General features: G+C 39.3%; 1 protein-coding gene across 3 annotated transcripts in view; it reads left to right on the top strand.

Annotated features, from left to right (window-relative positions):
• Positions 1-3,218: 3,218 nt before the first annotated feature.
• Positions 3,219-16,054, top strand: part of LOC306852481 (kelch domain-containing protein 1-like) — a 61,728-nt gene continuing 48,892 nt past the window's right edge. For 2 of the 3 annotated variants that reach the window (XM_079389355.1, XM_079389353.1), the window contains exons 1-7: positions 3,219-3,420; positions 3,659-3,729; positions 4,003-4,120; positions 4,812-4,924; positions 5,196-5,280; positions 5,371-5,472; positions 5,792-5,866. In XM_079389355.1, the coding sequence (XP_079245481.1) occupies positions 3,256-3,420; positions 3,659-3,729; positions 4,003-4,120; positions 4,812-4,924; positions 5,196-5,280; positions 5,371-5,472; positions 5,792-5,866 (729 nt within the window). In that variant the 5' untranslated portion in view covers positions 3,219-3,255. Of the gene's footprint in view, positions 3,421-3,658; positions 3,730-4,002; positions 4,121-4,811; positions 4,925-5,195; positions 5,473-5,791; positions 5,867-16,054 lie in introns of all 3 variants that reach the window. The other variant, XM_079389354.1, reaches the window with a different exon arrangement.

The following is a 16,054-nucleotide window of genomic DNA, read 5'->3' as shown; positions in this document are numbered from 1 at the left end:
CTATGTTCCCATAGCGTCTTTAGACAAGTTGCAGTACAAAGTGGAGTATCTCAGGGAACTGAGGTTACGACAGTAACCGAGTACGGTTTCCTTTTTAGAGCTATCCAAAATCAAAGACAAAACAGGTTATATTTGAGATTTATTATGGATTTTATTATATAATGAAACATCAGCCAGTATCAGAATTGACTGAGTGATACTCTGGGGTGGTGTACTATCAATATAAAGTGAAAATGGTTTATGTAAACAGGGAGTTTCCTTTTTGGAGATATTCTACCTGTTCTGCCTGTGATTTTGGATATGAGATTTTGAGGGCTTTTAATATGTAATGCAACATCAGATCGTCTTGAAACTGGCTAAGTGACACCCTGGGACAGTGGACTGTTAATCTGAATTGAAATTGTTCTGTGGAAACAGGGAGTTTCCTTTTTAGAGCTACCTAAAATCAAAGACAAAACTGGTCACATATGAGATTTTGGAGATTTTATTTTGTAATAGAAAATCAGACAGTCCTGACATTGGGCAAATTACATTCTGGAGTGGTGTACTGTTAATCAAAAGTGATTTTTTTTTGTGGAAACAGGGAGTTTTCTTTTTATAACTGTGAATTTACAGATAAATATGGTTATATGCAAGTTCATGAAAGGCTTTTATTTTGTTATTTCTCATCAGTTATTTTCATATTATTTGTTAATTCTACATTTAATATTACTGAACATTTGAAGTCATTTTCATTTTATCAGACTGTTTTTTAAACATTTGTATTATTTAAAATGTATTTATTTATTCGTTCATTCATAAATTTATTTATTCATTATTGACAGAGAAACTGGCTTAATAAATTAATGCCAGAGATCGTTTTTCCTTTGATCTGAGTGGCGGCTAGAAATAAAGTTATTATTCACCCTTTTATGTTTATGCTTAACTGCCTAAAATGTCCGGGTTGCAAACCTGTCTACATATGATCACCATGGTCAAGACAATACACTTTATAAAATAGCACCTTTGTAACATATCAGTCAGCATTTGGACTGCTGTGTGTGTGTGTGTGTGTGTTTTGTAGTTTTTCATATGTATCATTACATTATTCAAGTAAGCTCAAAGCCAATACCAGCATTTAAAGTTGTAATCTTCCCAAGGTTTTATCCACATCGTTTCGCTCTCAGGTGGTCACACTTCACTCTTTCCATCCTCCTCCCTTTGCTTCAAGCAAGGATGAAAGGCTTCACATGCTCGGTCCTGTTTGAGCTTTGAAGATCTATGTGGACCGCTCCAGCCATTGGAGGAAATCTCCCCAGTTGTTGGTATGTTTTGGTCCTGGCCGCTGTGGGCTTGCCACATAGAAGCACAGAATTTCTCACTGGGTGAGGGATATTTCGCTGGCTTATGAGGTGCATGGTCTTTCTTTACCTCTCAGCGTTCGGGCGCATTCTACTAGGAGCGTGGCTTCCTCTCAAGTTCTTTTTAGAGGGGTCAACCTAGAGGATATGTGTGTAGCAGCAAGATGGTCCTCTCTGCACACTTTTATCAGGTTTTATAACTTGGATCTTGACACTGCTCTGGGTTCCCAGATTTTATCTGCTTGAACCGGCTGTGTATGCTGTCCGGTTCGTAAACGGGCCAGATAAGGCAGCGTTTTTAGCCTGGCGTGTTTGGTATATCATTCCCAAAGTGTCTTAGCTTACACAGCGTTAATTGAACCTATGAAAGAGAACGTCTCGGGTTACTCGCGTAACGCTTGTTCTCTGAATAGGGAACGAGACGCTGCGCTTGCTGCCAAGCTCCTCACGCTGCCGACAGGGGCCTTTTCAGCAGAGAAATCTGAGGAGCAGACGGCGTGTTCGCCAGTATAAGGAGGCGACGTAAGAACGTCGAGGACGGCATCCGTGCCATCAGCCAATGAATTGGCATGATTCTATAAGGGCTTCAGACAATCAGCATGCCCAGGGGCATTTCCCAAAGCGTCTTAGCTTACGCAGCGTCTCGTTCCCTATTCAGAGAACAAGGGTTATGCGAGACGTTTTTTTACATTTTCAAAAATCATGTTTTTTATTATAATTTTTTATTGTGTTTTATTGTGTTAGTTAGCTGTTTTTTGTAGTTATTTTTTAACCTAGTCAAAATAACCCAACTGCAAGTTTGATTGAGATTCATATTTGTGTGGAAACCGCTCTCAGAACATCCTCCAGCATTTCCCTTTAACTGTATTGTGATAAACTTCCAACCCTCAAGAACAGGAAGCTTGCTCCTGGTGTGGTCCCAATGTTTCCCACACCTTAGATTCCTGTAGTTTTTCTGAACTTCAATAGCATTTCTCCTTTTTCTTTGGAAAATGCATTACCCTGTTTAGAAAAACACAACAATGGTACAGATAATATCGCCTTCCCCATAAAAGGATGAGAACACAGTATCCCTAGAGTATCAATAATTGTAATATTTTTCTTAAACCAATCCTGAATTTAACATGAATTAGACATTTTGTTTGATGACACCTTGCTAAAGAAGCAAGGACATCAAACTCATTTTAATGTTCATGTGGCTCAGAACATCATGGTGCTTAAGAACACCATGGGTTTAGTTCTTAGGGAATGCATGAACTAATAAAATGTATATCCTAATTTCAATTCAAGTCGCTCCGTGTAACAGTATCTGCCAAATGCATATATGTGAATGTAATTTTGAACATAATAGCGCTCTATGGGCACAATTACCTGTCTTGTAAAATGATGACATCTACTGGCTAGATACAGAAGTGCATAGAGCTGGAATAAATTTTAATCTACCCTGCAATTCTAACGATATAGAAAATATTATGTATTATTAAGGTGCTTATTTTATTTTCAAATAAACTTTTATCCTTATGTTTTCAGTTTTCAGTTTAATTTGAGTAGTTTTGTCTCTCTTTTTTAGTATTGTTTTTATTTACGAAGTTTTAATTATTTGTTAAATGGCTACTTCTGCTCAATTTTTAATATTTCAGTTAGTTGCCATGACAACATTTCTATTTTATAAAGTTTTTTAACTGTAAGTTTATGAAGTATGCCAACTTTATGCTGAGGCACGAACGGAATTAGTAATTATAATACCGTACATTTCACAACCACCCTGGACCAATGGCTGCGTGGTTCAGTGTACTATTTACTTCAAGTCGGTTTACTTAAAACGGTTTACTTCTCTTTACTTCAAGTCCAGCCCCCAACTTCAACTATTTCCTGTTTGCATACCCAGTCTTCTTAGTGTAAACAACGGGAGCTGATGTTTGTGTTCTCAGGTGCTGAACCGCTGTTGTTGACCGCTTCAGTAATAATGGGGAGTACAGAACCGGCGGTTGTTACAGCGCAGCGTTCACCGGTTTCACCGCGGAGCAACCATATCTCTTTCCTGGAGGGACACAAGCTGTATGTCTGGGGGGGCTGCCAGGTGAGCTCTATAGAAAAATAAAAATTACATCGCGAATATTTTCCATGCGCTTAAACACACATATAACGAGTACAACTATCAAAACGATCAAAATAGTTGAGGGTTGTTAGTTTAGTAGTTTGTCTGGTTGGGATTAGAGAACTTTGTTTTGCGCTTGTTTGGATTACTGAGAAAATGTGAAAAATATGAAACGATTTTTTAAATGATTATTTTTATTATTATTATTATTATTATTTAGTGTGTGGATGGACAAGAAACGTTTTTGCCCAGCGATGAGATCTGGCTTTATGACATGGAGAGTGGAGTTTGGTAAGATGCCATGTTTTATTTAAGAACAATTTATCTGGCTTATTTGTTTTACCAAGAATTTGCATTGCCTGAATAGCTGGACATCCCTAGCAACAGGTGTTCCTTATGCAAGTTGTACTTTTGATGCATATATCAAGTATTTTGTTTACTGTATTCTGCCTGCTGTGCTTTATTGCATTAAAACAGGGTAGTTCCAGAGTTACCACAGACTACCATTCGTAACCACAAACAACATTTTCCCCTGAGTTTCAATTGCATGTTTGTGTGCGGCAGGTCTAGGAGGCATATGGGCGGAGAGGTTCCTCCTGTTCTTTCACAGGCTTGTGGTGCATATCTTCATGGCACACTTTACATTTTTGGGGGATGTGACATCAATAGCCACACCAACAAGGTGAGCTGCTTTAGGAATGATATCATCATAAAGCATCACATCTCAAAGGCAGAGTAACAGGTTTGACCAGATGTGTCCAAAACAATTGCATATGTTGTCTGTAACCTGATAGGGAATGTGATACTATCATAATGTGCTCTGAATGTACCAACATTTCCCTCATATTGAGAAAAGATTGTGGAAAAATGTGTAAGGTACATCTCAGTGAGATTTGGTTTTGCAAATGTAGATGTCCACCAAAAATAGGTTTTGCTCTGTGCACACTATAGGAAGTTGGATATACTGTAGTGTAATTCAAGGTTTATTACTCTAAGCAAATATGACTGAACAAAGCCTCAGTTGAAGGGAAACTACGCCGCCCCGAAATTTCTGGAGAATGTTTTTCTTGCTGCTCTGCCACGGACATGGAGAGGGAACAAAGACATAATATCATTGCATTTCCATCCATACAAATGTAATTTTATGAAGCTTTTTTTTATTCCAGCTTTTTGATCCTTCAATATCCTAGCATTTCAGACACATACATCTAAAATGCAATCCAAATACCCTGCACAAGATTTAGAAAATTGTGGAAAAAACAAACAAACAAAAAAGGTTTATGGGCTTCGGTTTTAAAGCTGCTGGTGGCATTTCTGTGGGGCATAAATTCTCATTGCTTACATTTAAGACTATGTTGCTGGTGTTATGACAGATGTATTGTGTTGACCTGTTGGACGTGGAATATAGCTGGAGAAAAGTGACAGACACAGTGGGAGGGACACCCTCTCCCAGGATCAGACATTCCTGCTGGGTCTACAGAAACAGGTAAGGAAAAACATGCTAACTGTACTGTCTATACAGATATACAATACAGTGGTTGCATAATGTCCTCTTCAGATTTTTATAGTATGACTATACTAGTTACTAAAATTAGTCACTAAATTTAAAGGACCATGTTTTGAAATATATGTGTTGCAACAGCAAATAGGGTAATGAAATTACAGTAATAAAAATGCTAATGATGCATATAATTGCCATGAAATAGGAAGCTATTGCTATGAAGTCACAGTTTTATAACAGCTGGTGTCATTCATAGGCTCATCTACTTTGGTGGATATGGGTGCAAAACAGTCAGAGAGGTCAACAACTCCAAGAGCTTTATGGTTGATGAGGTTAGCTGGGTGAGCAGAAAGATCTTGGAAAAAAAAAATAAAATGTACAGCTACAGTTGTTGTACAGAAGTAGAGATAGATCAACTGGACTTTTTACAGGCAACAGTCGGGTCAGATTTTTTCCAAGCGTTTTGGGGTTGGAATAATGAAGTGCATATGTTTGAACCAGTGTCATCCACATGGACCGAACCACAAACCCAGGTAAAAGAACAAGGATAAACGAAGCAATTTTTTTTATATACTAAGAGGAAAAAAAAATAAAAAATAATAATAATAATAATATGTTATATATATATATATATATATATATATATATATATATATATATATATATATATGTGTGTTATATATATGTGTGTAATATATATGTGTAATATATATATATATATATATATATATATATATATATATATATATATATATATATATATATATAATTACTTCATCTCAGCCATAAAAATTGATAGATGACAGTATACATTGTCTTGTTTACCCTGATGTATGGTTCCACTTCTTGCAGGGCCAGCCTCCAGAGCCCCGGGCCTCACATGCCAGTACTACTTTAGGTCATAAGGGCTATATCTGTGGAGGCCTGGTAAGACATTTAAACCTTTATCTTCCCAAACTGATATTTTCGTTTATTAGGTACACTCAAAAAATTATTTGGTCTAAATTTACATTTTATATTATTCAATTGCATAACAATTTTCCATCCATTTAGATTACAAAGTTTTAACATAAATCAATAAACTTAATGTGATTCATATGCATCAGTCATACGTGAATGAAACAGGTAAGATTTATGTAATAATTCCTAGCAGAGTCCCCACACTGCTGTTCATGTGTTTCCACATTACAGAGTGTTAAGGTAGCATTGAAGCAGTGTTTGAGTTAAGGAGATAATTATGTGATGATTGACCATTAATGATGAACACCTGCTGTTATCAAGCAGAATCACCAAAGGAAAGAGAAACACAAGAGCTACAACTGACTTTAGCCACAGCCCAAGATGAAATCAACTGAAATAAAAGACATAAAATCCTTTAAGATCTGATTAAACAACTCCACAAACAGCATCAGATTGACCAGATTGACTTTATTTCTGTCAGGCTTCTAGAGAAGGCCTTATTGAGAATTAACAGAGGTTTAGATGCTTTATTGTTTTGATTGAAATCACCATCAAAGAGACCAGTGTTTCCTTTTGTTGGGCTCTTGACCCTTGACATTTTGGTGTTAGTATTGTATTGGTTGCTTTAATTGTGTGTTCATGTGAAACACACTTAGCTTAACCAGCAAAGCTAAGAAAAAGGAGTTCATTCAAGAGTGGGGCAGATCATTTGAAGTCTAATATCTGATTATATGGATGTTGTATTGCTTTAGATTTTTTTATAGCTTCAGATCTTGTAGTATTGTAAATGCCAGATAGTTTGAATAATTTACAAATCACTTTGTGCACAAAAAAGTTTTTATCTGTAGTAATACAAAGACCACAGACATCAAGAATTAGCATATGAATCTCAACAATGGTGGCAGTTAACAAAATATTCAGATAAAACTCTGAAAAATCACAAAACAAGCTACTAAAAAGTCACAACTAAAACAGCAAACGTAAAATAATGTAGTAAGAATAAAAGAAAATAATCAGACAATTCAGCTGCATTGTTTATTCATGCTGCAATGCATGCTGGGATACATGGGAGAGTCTTGTATGCTGGTGCCCAGCATGCATTGCAACATGAAGCATTTTGTTGACTGTCACGATTGTTGAGATTCATATGCTGATTCTTGATGTCTGTGGTCTTTGTCTTGCTGCAGATGAAAACTTTGCACAAAGTGATTTGTACATTATTTAAATGATCTGATTTTACAATACTGCTAGATCTGAAGCTATATAAAAAAAATGTAAAGCAATACAACATCCATATAATCAGATATTGGACTTGAAAGGATCATCTGCCCACAACTTTTTTTTCTTGGCTTCGCTAGCTAAGCTAAGTGGGTTTAATATAAACACTCAATTAAAGCAACCAGTGTAATACTAACACCAGAATGTCAATGGTCAAAGAGTCCAACAAAAAAAATTAAACTCTGGTCTCTTTGATGGTGATTTCAAACAAAACAATAAAGCATCTAAACCTCTGTTAATTCTCAATAATGGCTTCTCTAGAAGTCTGACAGAAATAAAGTCAATCTGATGCTGTTTGTGGAGTTGTTTAATCAGATCTTAAAGGATTTTATGTCTTTTATTTCAGTTGATTTCATCTTGAGCTGTGGCTGAAGTCAGTTGTAGTTCTTGTGTTCCTCTTTCCTTCGGTTATTCTGTTTGTTAACAGCAGATGTTCATTAATCATCACATAATTATTTCCTTTTCTCCAACACTGCTTCAAATGCTACTTGAACATTCTGTAATGTGGAAACACATTGACACTGAACAGTGTGGGAACTTTGCTGTGAGTTATTACATAAATCTTACCTGCTTCATTCATATGATGCATATAAATCACATTAAGTTTATTGATTTGTTTGTTAAAACAGTGTAATCTAAATGGATGGAAAATTGTTATGCAATTGAATTACAGAAAATGTAAATTTACACTCATCTTTTTTGTGTAGACCCTGGTGCAGATGTGATAGCAGTTGCAGTGATATTTATACACCATTAAAGTATTTATTAATGTTTTGTATTGCCTTTTATTTTTAATATTCTCAGGTTTCATTTGAATTTGTTTTATTAATTTTATATGCTTTTGTCACTTCATTAGTTTTTAAATATTTCTCTTTAGCTTTACTTTAAACTTTATTTTTTTTGTTTTTTAGTAATTTTAGTATGTAATGCCATGTTGACCACATGACCAGCTGAGTACTACTAACTTCATGCCAGTAATCCCCTTTTATTAATAATTTTTACACATAGAATTAATTAATTATGGCTGATTGTAGAGATGCACTGATTGCAATTTTCTTGGCTGATTCCAATTTCTGATTTTTTGTAAGGGTGACCTGTCGATACCGATTTTTGCAGATTCTGATTTTCCTTCTAAGAACTATAATTGGCAGCTCATGCTATACTTTTTCTTTCCAAAGCAAAAAAATATTAAACATTACAATACCCCCAATCTGGACTGAGTTACAGTTGTTCTATCACTTAAATAACTCTCAAAATAAAGTGCTCTGTGACTGGAAAGAAGTAAAAATAACAATTAACTGAACATGAGTTGCTGTAACAAAACAGCAACTCAACATATTTCCCAATATGTTTATAAATTATATTTTTTTCCCCTTACCTTATTAAATGTGTCATGTTTCAAATATTATTAAGAAACAAGGCAAAACCACAACGTAAACCAAAACACAGCATAACAGAAAACAAAACTTTGGCAACAAAGGACACACAGAATACGGTATATAAAGGGGAACCGATCAGACTAAATGACACACAGCTGGAAACAATAAGACAATCAATAGTGCAAGGGGTGATGGGAACTGAAGTCCAAAGCAAAACAAACAATAGTCCAGAAGAGTGCCCTCAGGTGTCTTTTATGGGCACTCCAGCAGATGGCTGTGACAGATACAGTGGGGACAAAAAAAAAAGATCTCCTGCTCATTTTGTATGTTTGCCCAATGACAAAGAAATGATCAGTTTATAATTGTAATGGTAGGTTTATTTGAACAGTGAGAGACAGAATAACAACTTGGTTTTCTTGGTGACTATGGTCCTAGCTGCCTTGAGATAATCCTTGAGAAGATCCTCACGTGTAGTTCTGGGCTGATTCCTCACCATTTGCATGATCATTGAAACTCCATGAGGTGAGATCTTGCATGGAGCCTCAGACCGAGGGCTTTGTTTTTTTGTTTTGTTTATTAAATTATATATATAATATGGTAAGTGGGTCACGGCTTATATATTTTAACACAGTCCAGTATTTAAAAGAATGGCTTTCGAGTTAAGTTTGATGTTAAAGAAAGCTTTCACAGACTCTTCATTTTATTTTATTAATGGAACTAGTTTAATGGGCACTTTATTTCAAAAAGTGTTTTTCTATTGGACTTTTTGTGGCTGTTTGTTTATGTTTACTGAAATAAGACAGGAGAAATAACTGCTAAGATATGTTGTTTTTTTTTTTTTCATTGTGACAGTCTGTATATTAAGTGTATCATTCAACTTTTTCCCATGGTCTAGAGTTAAAAACAAAAAATAAAAATCGCAACACAGCAATATCGAATCGCAATAGAATCGAAATTCTTTAAAAAAAAAAATCGCAATATATATCGTATCAGCACCCAAGTATCGTGATAGTATCGAATCGGCAGGTAGGTGTATAGTCCCATCCCTAGTGGAGTGTTTGAAATCTGATTGACTGATTGCTTCTGTGGACAGGTTGTCTTTTATACAGGTAACAAACTGAGATCAGGAGCACTACCTTTAAGAGAGTGCTCCTAATCTCAGCTCCTTACCTGTATAAAAGACACCTGGGAGCCAGAAATTGTGGGGTTACATTGTAACCTTGGTTCTCTGAGTGAGAGACTATCTCTCCACCAGAATACATACGTATGGGACTATGACACCACCCGTGGCATGTGACGTGGATTATCTGTAAGACATTAATTATGCCCATGCGCAGATCGTACCCACCTGTGTATATAAGGGATGATCATAGCGGATTACTTCCTCTAAATGAACGCGTCTCTGAGCGACAGTTCGGTGGAGAGATAGTCTCTCACTCAGAGAACCAAGGTTACAATGTAACCCCACGTTCTCTATCGTATCGAGACTATCTCTCCACCAGAATACATACATATGGGCACTGTAAGACATGTCAGGAAGAGGAACACATTAAATCAATTTGTACACCAACATAGATATATGTGGAAAACAAGCAAGAATATTGAACAAATCACTGAGAACATGCATACCCAATTTTTTGTCAATTATCCTGGCCAAATTTCCCCATTGGCCTCTGACCATCACGGCCTCCTAATCATCCCCATACACTGATTGGCTTTATCACTCTGTCTCTTCTCCACCAATAAGCTGGTGTGTGGTAGGCGTTCTGGCACAATATGGCTGCCGTCGCATCATCCAGGTGGATGATGCACATTGGTGGTGGTTGAGGAGATTCCCCCCTTCTATGTAAAGCGCTTTGAGTACCCAGAAAAGCGCTATATAAATGTAACTAATTATTATTAGTATTATTATCTATCAGATGCTATCATGGCAGCTGTCTTCTCCTGCCATAAGCATCATTCCTTAGCCAGTCCTAGCACAGACTCAGAAAAGGATGTACTTGCTGCCACATTTAGCCTGTAGTACCGTGTAAAGGTGGACGGAGCAGCCCATGAAGCTGCTGCACAAATATCACCCATGGATGTCCTCCTAAACAGAGCCCATGAAGTGGACACACTGCGTGTAGAGTGTGCGTGAAGGTGGGAGGGAGCAGGCAATCCAGCTCCATCATACGCCTGCCGTATTGTATCAACTATCCAATGAGAAAGCCTAGCCTTTGACAGAGGGTGACCAAGCTTCTCTGTCTTAAAGCAGACAAACAATTGGAATGTACTTCTGATTTGACTTGTGTGCCTAATGTAAGTTCGTAGTGTTCTCACAGGGCAAAGCAAGGATGAAATCCCTTCATCTTGAGCCACTCCCTGGAAAGAATGCAGTTCAGTCACTTTAAATGGAGAGGGGACAAGATCTTTGGCAAAAAGGCTGGATTAGGGCAGAGTATAACCCCCTCCATCATCTGGTAGAAATCTAGAGCAGTCTGCATGCACTGACAAGGTGTGCAGCTCACTAATCCAAATCCCATGGAGGCAATGACTCAGACCTTCGCGCCTTAAGGCGTTGAGCACCTTTAACACTTTAACCTTCAACCCCATTTAGGGCCTCGCAGGTGAAAATAACCTACCTGAATTAAAATGGTAACAGTTTGTGACAAAGTGTGCTTACACAAACAAATTAGGTATCTTTGGAAAGAAGAGACTCTGGGCTTTACTATCTATCATCCAGAGTTGATAATGCTCAAAAAGATAAAAAGTTATAGACACTGACGTGCCTTGAAAAATATTTTTCCACACTGAATGTTTTTTTATTTCATATACAAATACATGAAATAAGTCCTGGAGCAATCCAGAAAAGTAATGGATCGAAAGCCATGTGTCTCATCAGTTCATATTTCAAATTTGAAGAAGATACCATGAAAAATGAGATTCCTGCAATATTTTTTCTGAAACTATTTATAGTCCCCCCACCCCCCTGTTTGAGGAAAAATAACCACCAAATGGATTGCAGAATTATACAAGCTATTTTAGTCATTATACATGTTCCTGCATAGTTTTTCAATTATAAAATAATAGACAGATTTATTTGAGCACTAAAAAATACAAAAATAATTATTTGAGTAATAAAAAAGGGAAAAAAATAGAAAAAAATGCTTTGTATATAGTATGTATACTGAAGTATTCTTCGTTATTCGTTATTACAATGATAAATATCACTGCCAGACGTGAAGTGATATTGCCAGACATGGTCATAGAGTCAGTAAACACACGCTGATGTGCTTCCATTCAGATTATAATCAAACAGATGGGCCATATAATCAATAATAGCTGATCAATGAATCACAATGATAGCCGTCATAGAGTCGCTAATAAACACGCTGATGTGCGTCCATACAGATTATAATCATGCAGACACGGCCACATTCCCCACACAATACACACACACACATATAAAAAATGTAGAAGAAAAAAAAAACAGTTTTTTATGGATAAAGCAGATCGCTAAGTTATGCCCCGCTCAGATGACAGCGTGCGTCACAGAAGCGTCACTGCCGGCAGGAGGGAGCGCCAAATTCAAATAATCTATATTCCGCTTTTCTGAGACTTTTTTTCCGTAGACGGTCTCATTATGTTTGTAAGACCGTATTCTACAAAATCGTTTTGTTTTTTTACCACCAAGACGCTGTTTTTGAGCGTAATTTATTCCATAACGGACGCGAACAATAACTCTCTGAAGAAATGAAACGTAAACAAAGGAATATTCATCCTTATTACAACGTTATTGTTTCGCTGGACTAAAAGTGCTCGCTGGGATGTTTTTCTGTGGACCCTTACCTCTCTAACTAAACTGGGATTTCAGCAGTGGACGCGTTTGTGGCTCGTTATTACAATGATAAAGGTACGTACGGCTTTTTTACTCTGCGTGTTTGGATGTGTACTGCTTACACAAATGTAGCAAATTTGTGCCACTCATTCCTTATAAGCTTTCCATCGAAAAACAGCGATCTGTCGTCGATGCTTGAGGCTTAGACCCTCAGAATGATATAGAGTTTGACAAGATTAACTTTGTCCCGTTTCATTTATTCTATTAGAAAACAATGACACATGCAAACAAAGAGCGTTCAGTGCGAGGTCGCTCTGGTGCAGGCTAACAGGTTAAGAAACTGGACTAACAGCCTGCCATCATGAGGAGAAAGACTCAATCTACTCCCTCGAGCTGCAGAAAAAGCAGCAACAAATCCTCTAAGAGTAGCAGGTGATTTCCCTGAATCCAAATGTTCCTGCAGAAACTCCAGAATGTCACGAATTGAACATGTCATTGGGTCAAAATGATGAGAAGTACACCAGGAAGAAAATACACGCCATCTATAAGAATATAATGTCCTTGTTGATGGTGCCCTGGCACTTTGCAAAGTGTGCACTACAGGCTCTGAGAGTCCACTAGCTAACAGCTGGGCTCTCTCAGGGGCCAAGCCCACAGCTTCAGTCCCTGAGGAAATGGGTGGAGCAGTGTTCCCTGAGCTTGTGACAGAAGATCTCGTCTGTGTGGAAGCTCCAGGGGAGGGCCTACCAGGAGAGGTTGAATGTCTGAGAACCAGGGCATGTGGGGCCACAATGGAGCAACAAGGATCACTTCCACTAACTCTGTCTGTATCCTCTGCAGTAAAGGAGGAAGTAGTCCGAAGGGGGGGAAAGCATACAGGAGACCCTGAGGCCACTCTTGTGCCAATGCGTCGTACCCCAGAGGTGTCTGCCTCTTCTCTAGTGAGAAAAAGAGAGGGCAATGAGTTGACTTCCAAAATGCGAAAAGATCTACACCTGCCATCCCAAAATGATCCCAGATGATCTTCACCACATCTGGGTGGAGACGCCACTCTCCTGGCCAAGGACCCCCTCTTGACAGCATATTGGCTGCTTGATTCTGCAATCCTGGAAGATGCACTGCCTTTAGTGAGAGGATATGAGGTTGTGCCCCAGTGAGAAGGCTGTGAGCCACCTTGCAGAGTATAGGGGATGTCAGTCCCCCCTGTCTGTTCACGTATGATGCGGCTACCATGTTGTCGGTCCTCATTAGGATGTGACGATCTACCAGGTGAGGTAGGAAGTAGCCCAGAGCTAAATGAATGGCCCTCAATTCCAACACATTGATGTGCTGAGACATCCAGGGTGGTTCCCAAAGGCCTCTGACCCATGTACCATTGAGCACCGCTCTCCAACCTCTCATGGAGGCGTCTGTTGAGATCAGTTGCCTCCGCAGAACAGGTCCCAGCCGAGAACCTTTCATGGTATTGGTTGGCTCGTTCCACCAGCGGAGGGCTCTCAGAAGTCCTCTTCTGACAGGTATCTCGCACATCAAATCTGTCTGTTGGCAGTGGCCAGACCTTAGTAGACACCTCTGTACTAGACGCATAAAAAGGAGCCCCAGAGGGATTATCTGAGCAGCCGCGGCCATGAGACCTAGTAGCCTGAGGCAGGTCCTCCACTGAACGTTCTGGCCGGACTGAAAAAGGGAGAGACAGTCCACAAGAGCCTGATGGCGCTCTATCGTCAAAGAAACTTTCATGCTCAGAGAGTCCAGGTTCATCCCCAGAAACTGGGCTGTCTGAGAAGGAATAAGCTGGCTTTTCTCCCTGTTCAGTTGGAGTCCTAAGGACTGAATGTGATTGATGACCAGCTCTACATGCTGCCGACATATCTTCTCTGACTGTGCACACTCCAGTCAATCATCCAAATAATTCAGTATTCTCACACCTTGATGTCGGAGAGGAGCTAGTGCTGCATCCATGCACCGTGTGAAGGTGCGGGGAGCAAGAGACAGGCCAAAGGGTAAGACGCGGAACTGAAACACCCTGCCATTGAACGCGAAACGAAGAAACCGCCTGTGTCCCTCCCAGATTGGAATCTGGAAGTAGGCATCTTTCAGGTCTATGCATGCGATCCAGTCCCCCTGACGTACAGCCTGTTTCACTCTTGGAATAGTTAAGATCTTGAATCTTAGAGGTTTTAAAAACTTGTTCAGACCTCTGAGGTCCAAGATGGGTCGAAAAGTGCCATTTTTCTTTGGCACTAAAAAGTAACAGGAGCAGAACCCGTTCTCTGCTTCGTCTAACCTTAATTCCTGTATGGCTTTTTTCTCCAAAAGGGTTTTGATTTCCTCTAATAAGGCTTGTTCTTCCGAATGACTGGACGTTGAGGACATTGTCAGAACTCTTGAAAGAGGAGGTCTGGTTATAAACTGAAGCCGATAGCCCTGAGTCATTGTTGTGATGACCCAAGGATTGTTTGTGATGCCTTTCCAGGCTGCTACATGGGCTGAAGGAAGGAGGAAGCACAGTGGGTTCTGGGAATCCTCAGGAACGAGGAGGCTCATCCCCCGGCCGTTTACAGGGAGCAGCTGTTGACTGCATCTTATGTCTAGGTTGCCTACAACCCTGGTGTCGTCAAGTGCCGTCCATCTGAAATCTCAAATCCCTTGCATCTACAGCATCTCGCCTTCCAGATGATTTTTGGCCTTCATTACGATATCTTGACCAGTTTTTCCCAGCAGCTGCTGGAATTTGCCCAAATTTGTGGAGAAATCCCCTCATCTCTCGTGCACAAGCTTGAGCATCACAAGCTTGCTGCAGCATCTCGACAGCACCAGGTCCAAACATTGCTGAAGGTACCACAGGAAGCCCTAGCAAAGACGTGCAATCCGCTGGGGGCAGTCTGGACTGAGAGAGCCACAGATGCCGTCTTGCCGTCCACAACCGAGCTGTCGACCTTCCTACTGAGGTTGCTTGTCGTTTTGACACCCTCACCAAGGTAGAAGACACAAGCTGTAATTCAGCTACCTTCTCTGGACTCAAAGATTCATTGAGGCTTTGCAGCAGATGGTTAAGATACAGCTGAAGAATATCACCGTGTTAGCCAGGCAAGCTGTTTTAGCAACCTCTCCATGAAGCAGATGTAGAATTCTATCCATGGCTCTGCAGTTCTTACTTAGTCCTTCTGAACGTCCAAGAAGTGACTTAGGGGGTGATATCACTGCTGCAATCGGTTGGTAAATTGAAGGAAGAGAACCACATCCGATTTTTTCAGCATTTTGGACAGTTGTAAACATTTTAAACTCTCTTGGAAATGGTGAAGGTTTGGAAGGATGTTACCACTGAGCCACAACCTCTCTCTCAAAATCAGGTAGCAGGGGAGAGAAAAACGGCCTGGATTGTGAGGAGACACTGGCCACATCAAATCGAGATGGAGCAGTCGGTGCTTCAGAGACCAGCGGAATATTTAAAGCTTCAACTTTCCTCTCCATCAGAGCTCTCAATGGATTGGAGTCATGTGACTGAGGGGCCAGATCCTCTTGACTCATCTTCTTCATCCCCTAGCTGATCAACACTTTGCTCAGACACAGTCTCAGAAATGAAAGAATGGTCTAGGGGGGCATTAACCTCTAGTACATCAGTTAAAGCAATACAAGACTCATAACCAGCTTCAGACATATCTGGTCATATATCAGACA

Source organism: Barbus barbus, assembly GCF_936440315.1.
Source record: "Barbus barbus genome assembly, chromosome: 32".
NCBI classification, from domain to species: domain Eukaryota; kingdom Metazoa; phylum Chordata; class Actinopteri; order Cypriniformes; family Cyprinidae; genus Barbus; species Barbus barbus.
The sequence above is the reverse complement of the archived record's forward strand: the minus strand, read 5'-3'. Positions and strand labels throughout refer to the sequence as shown.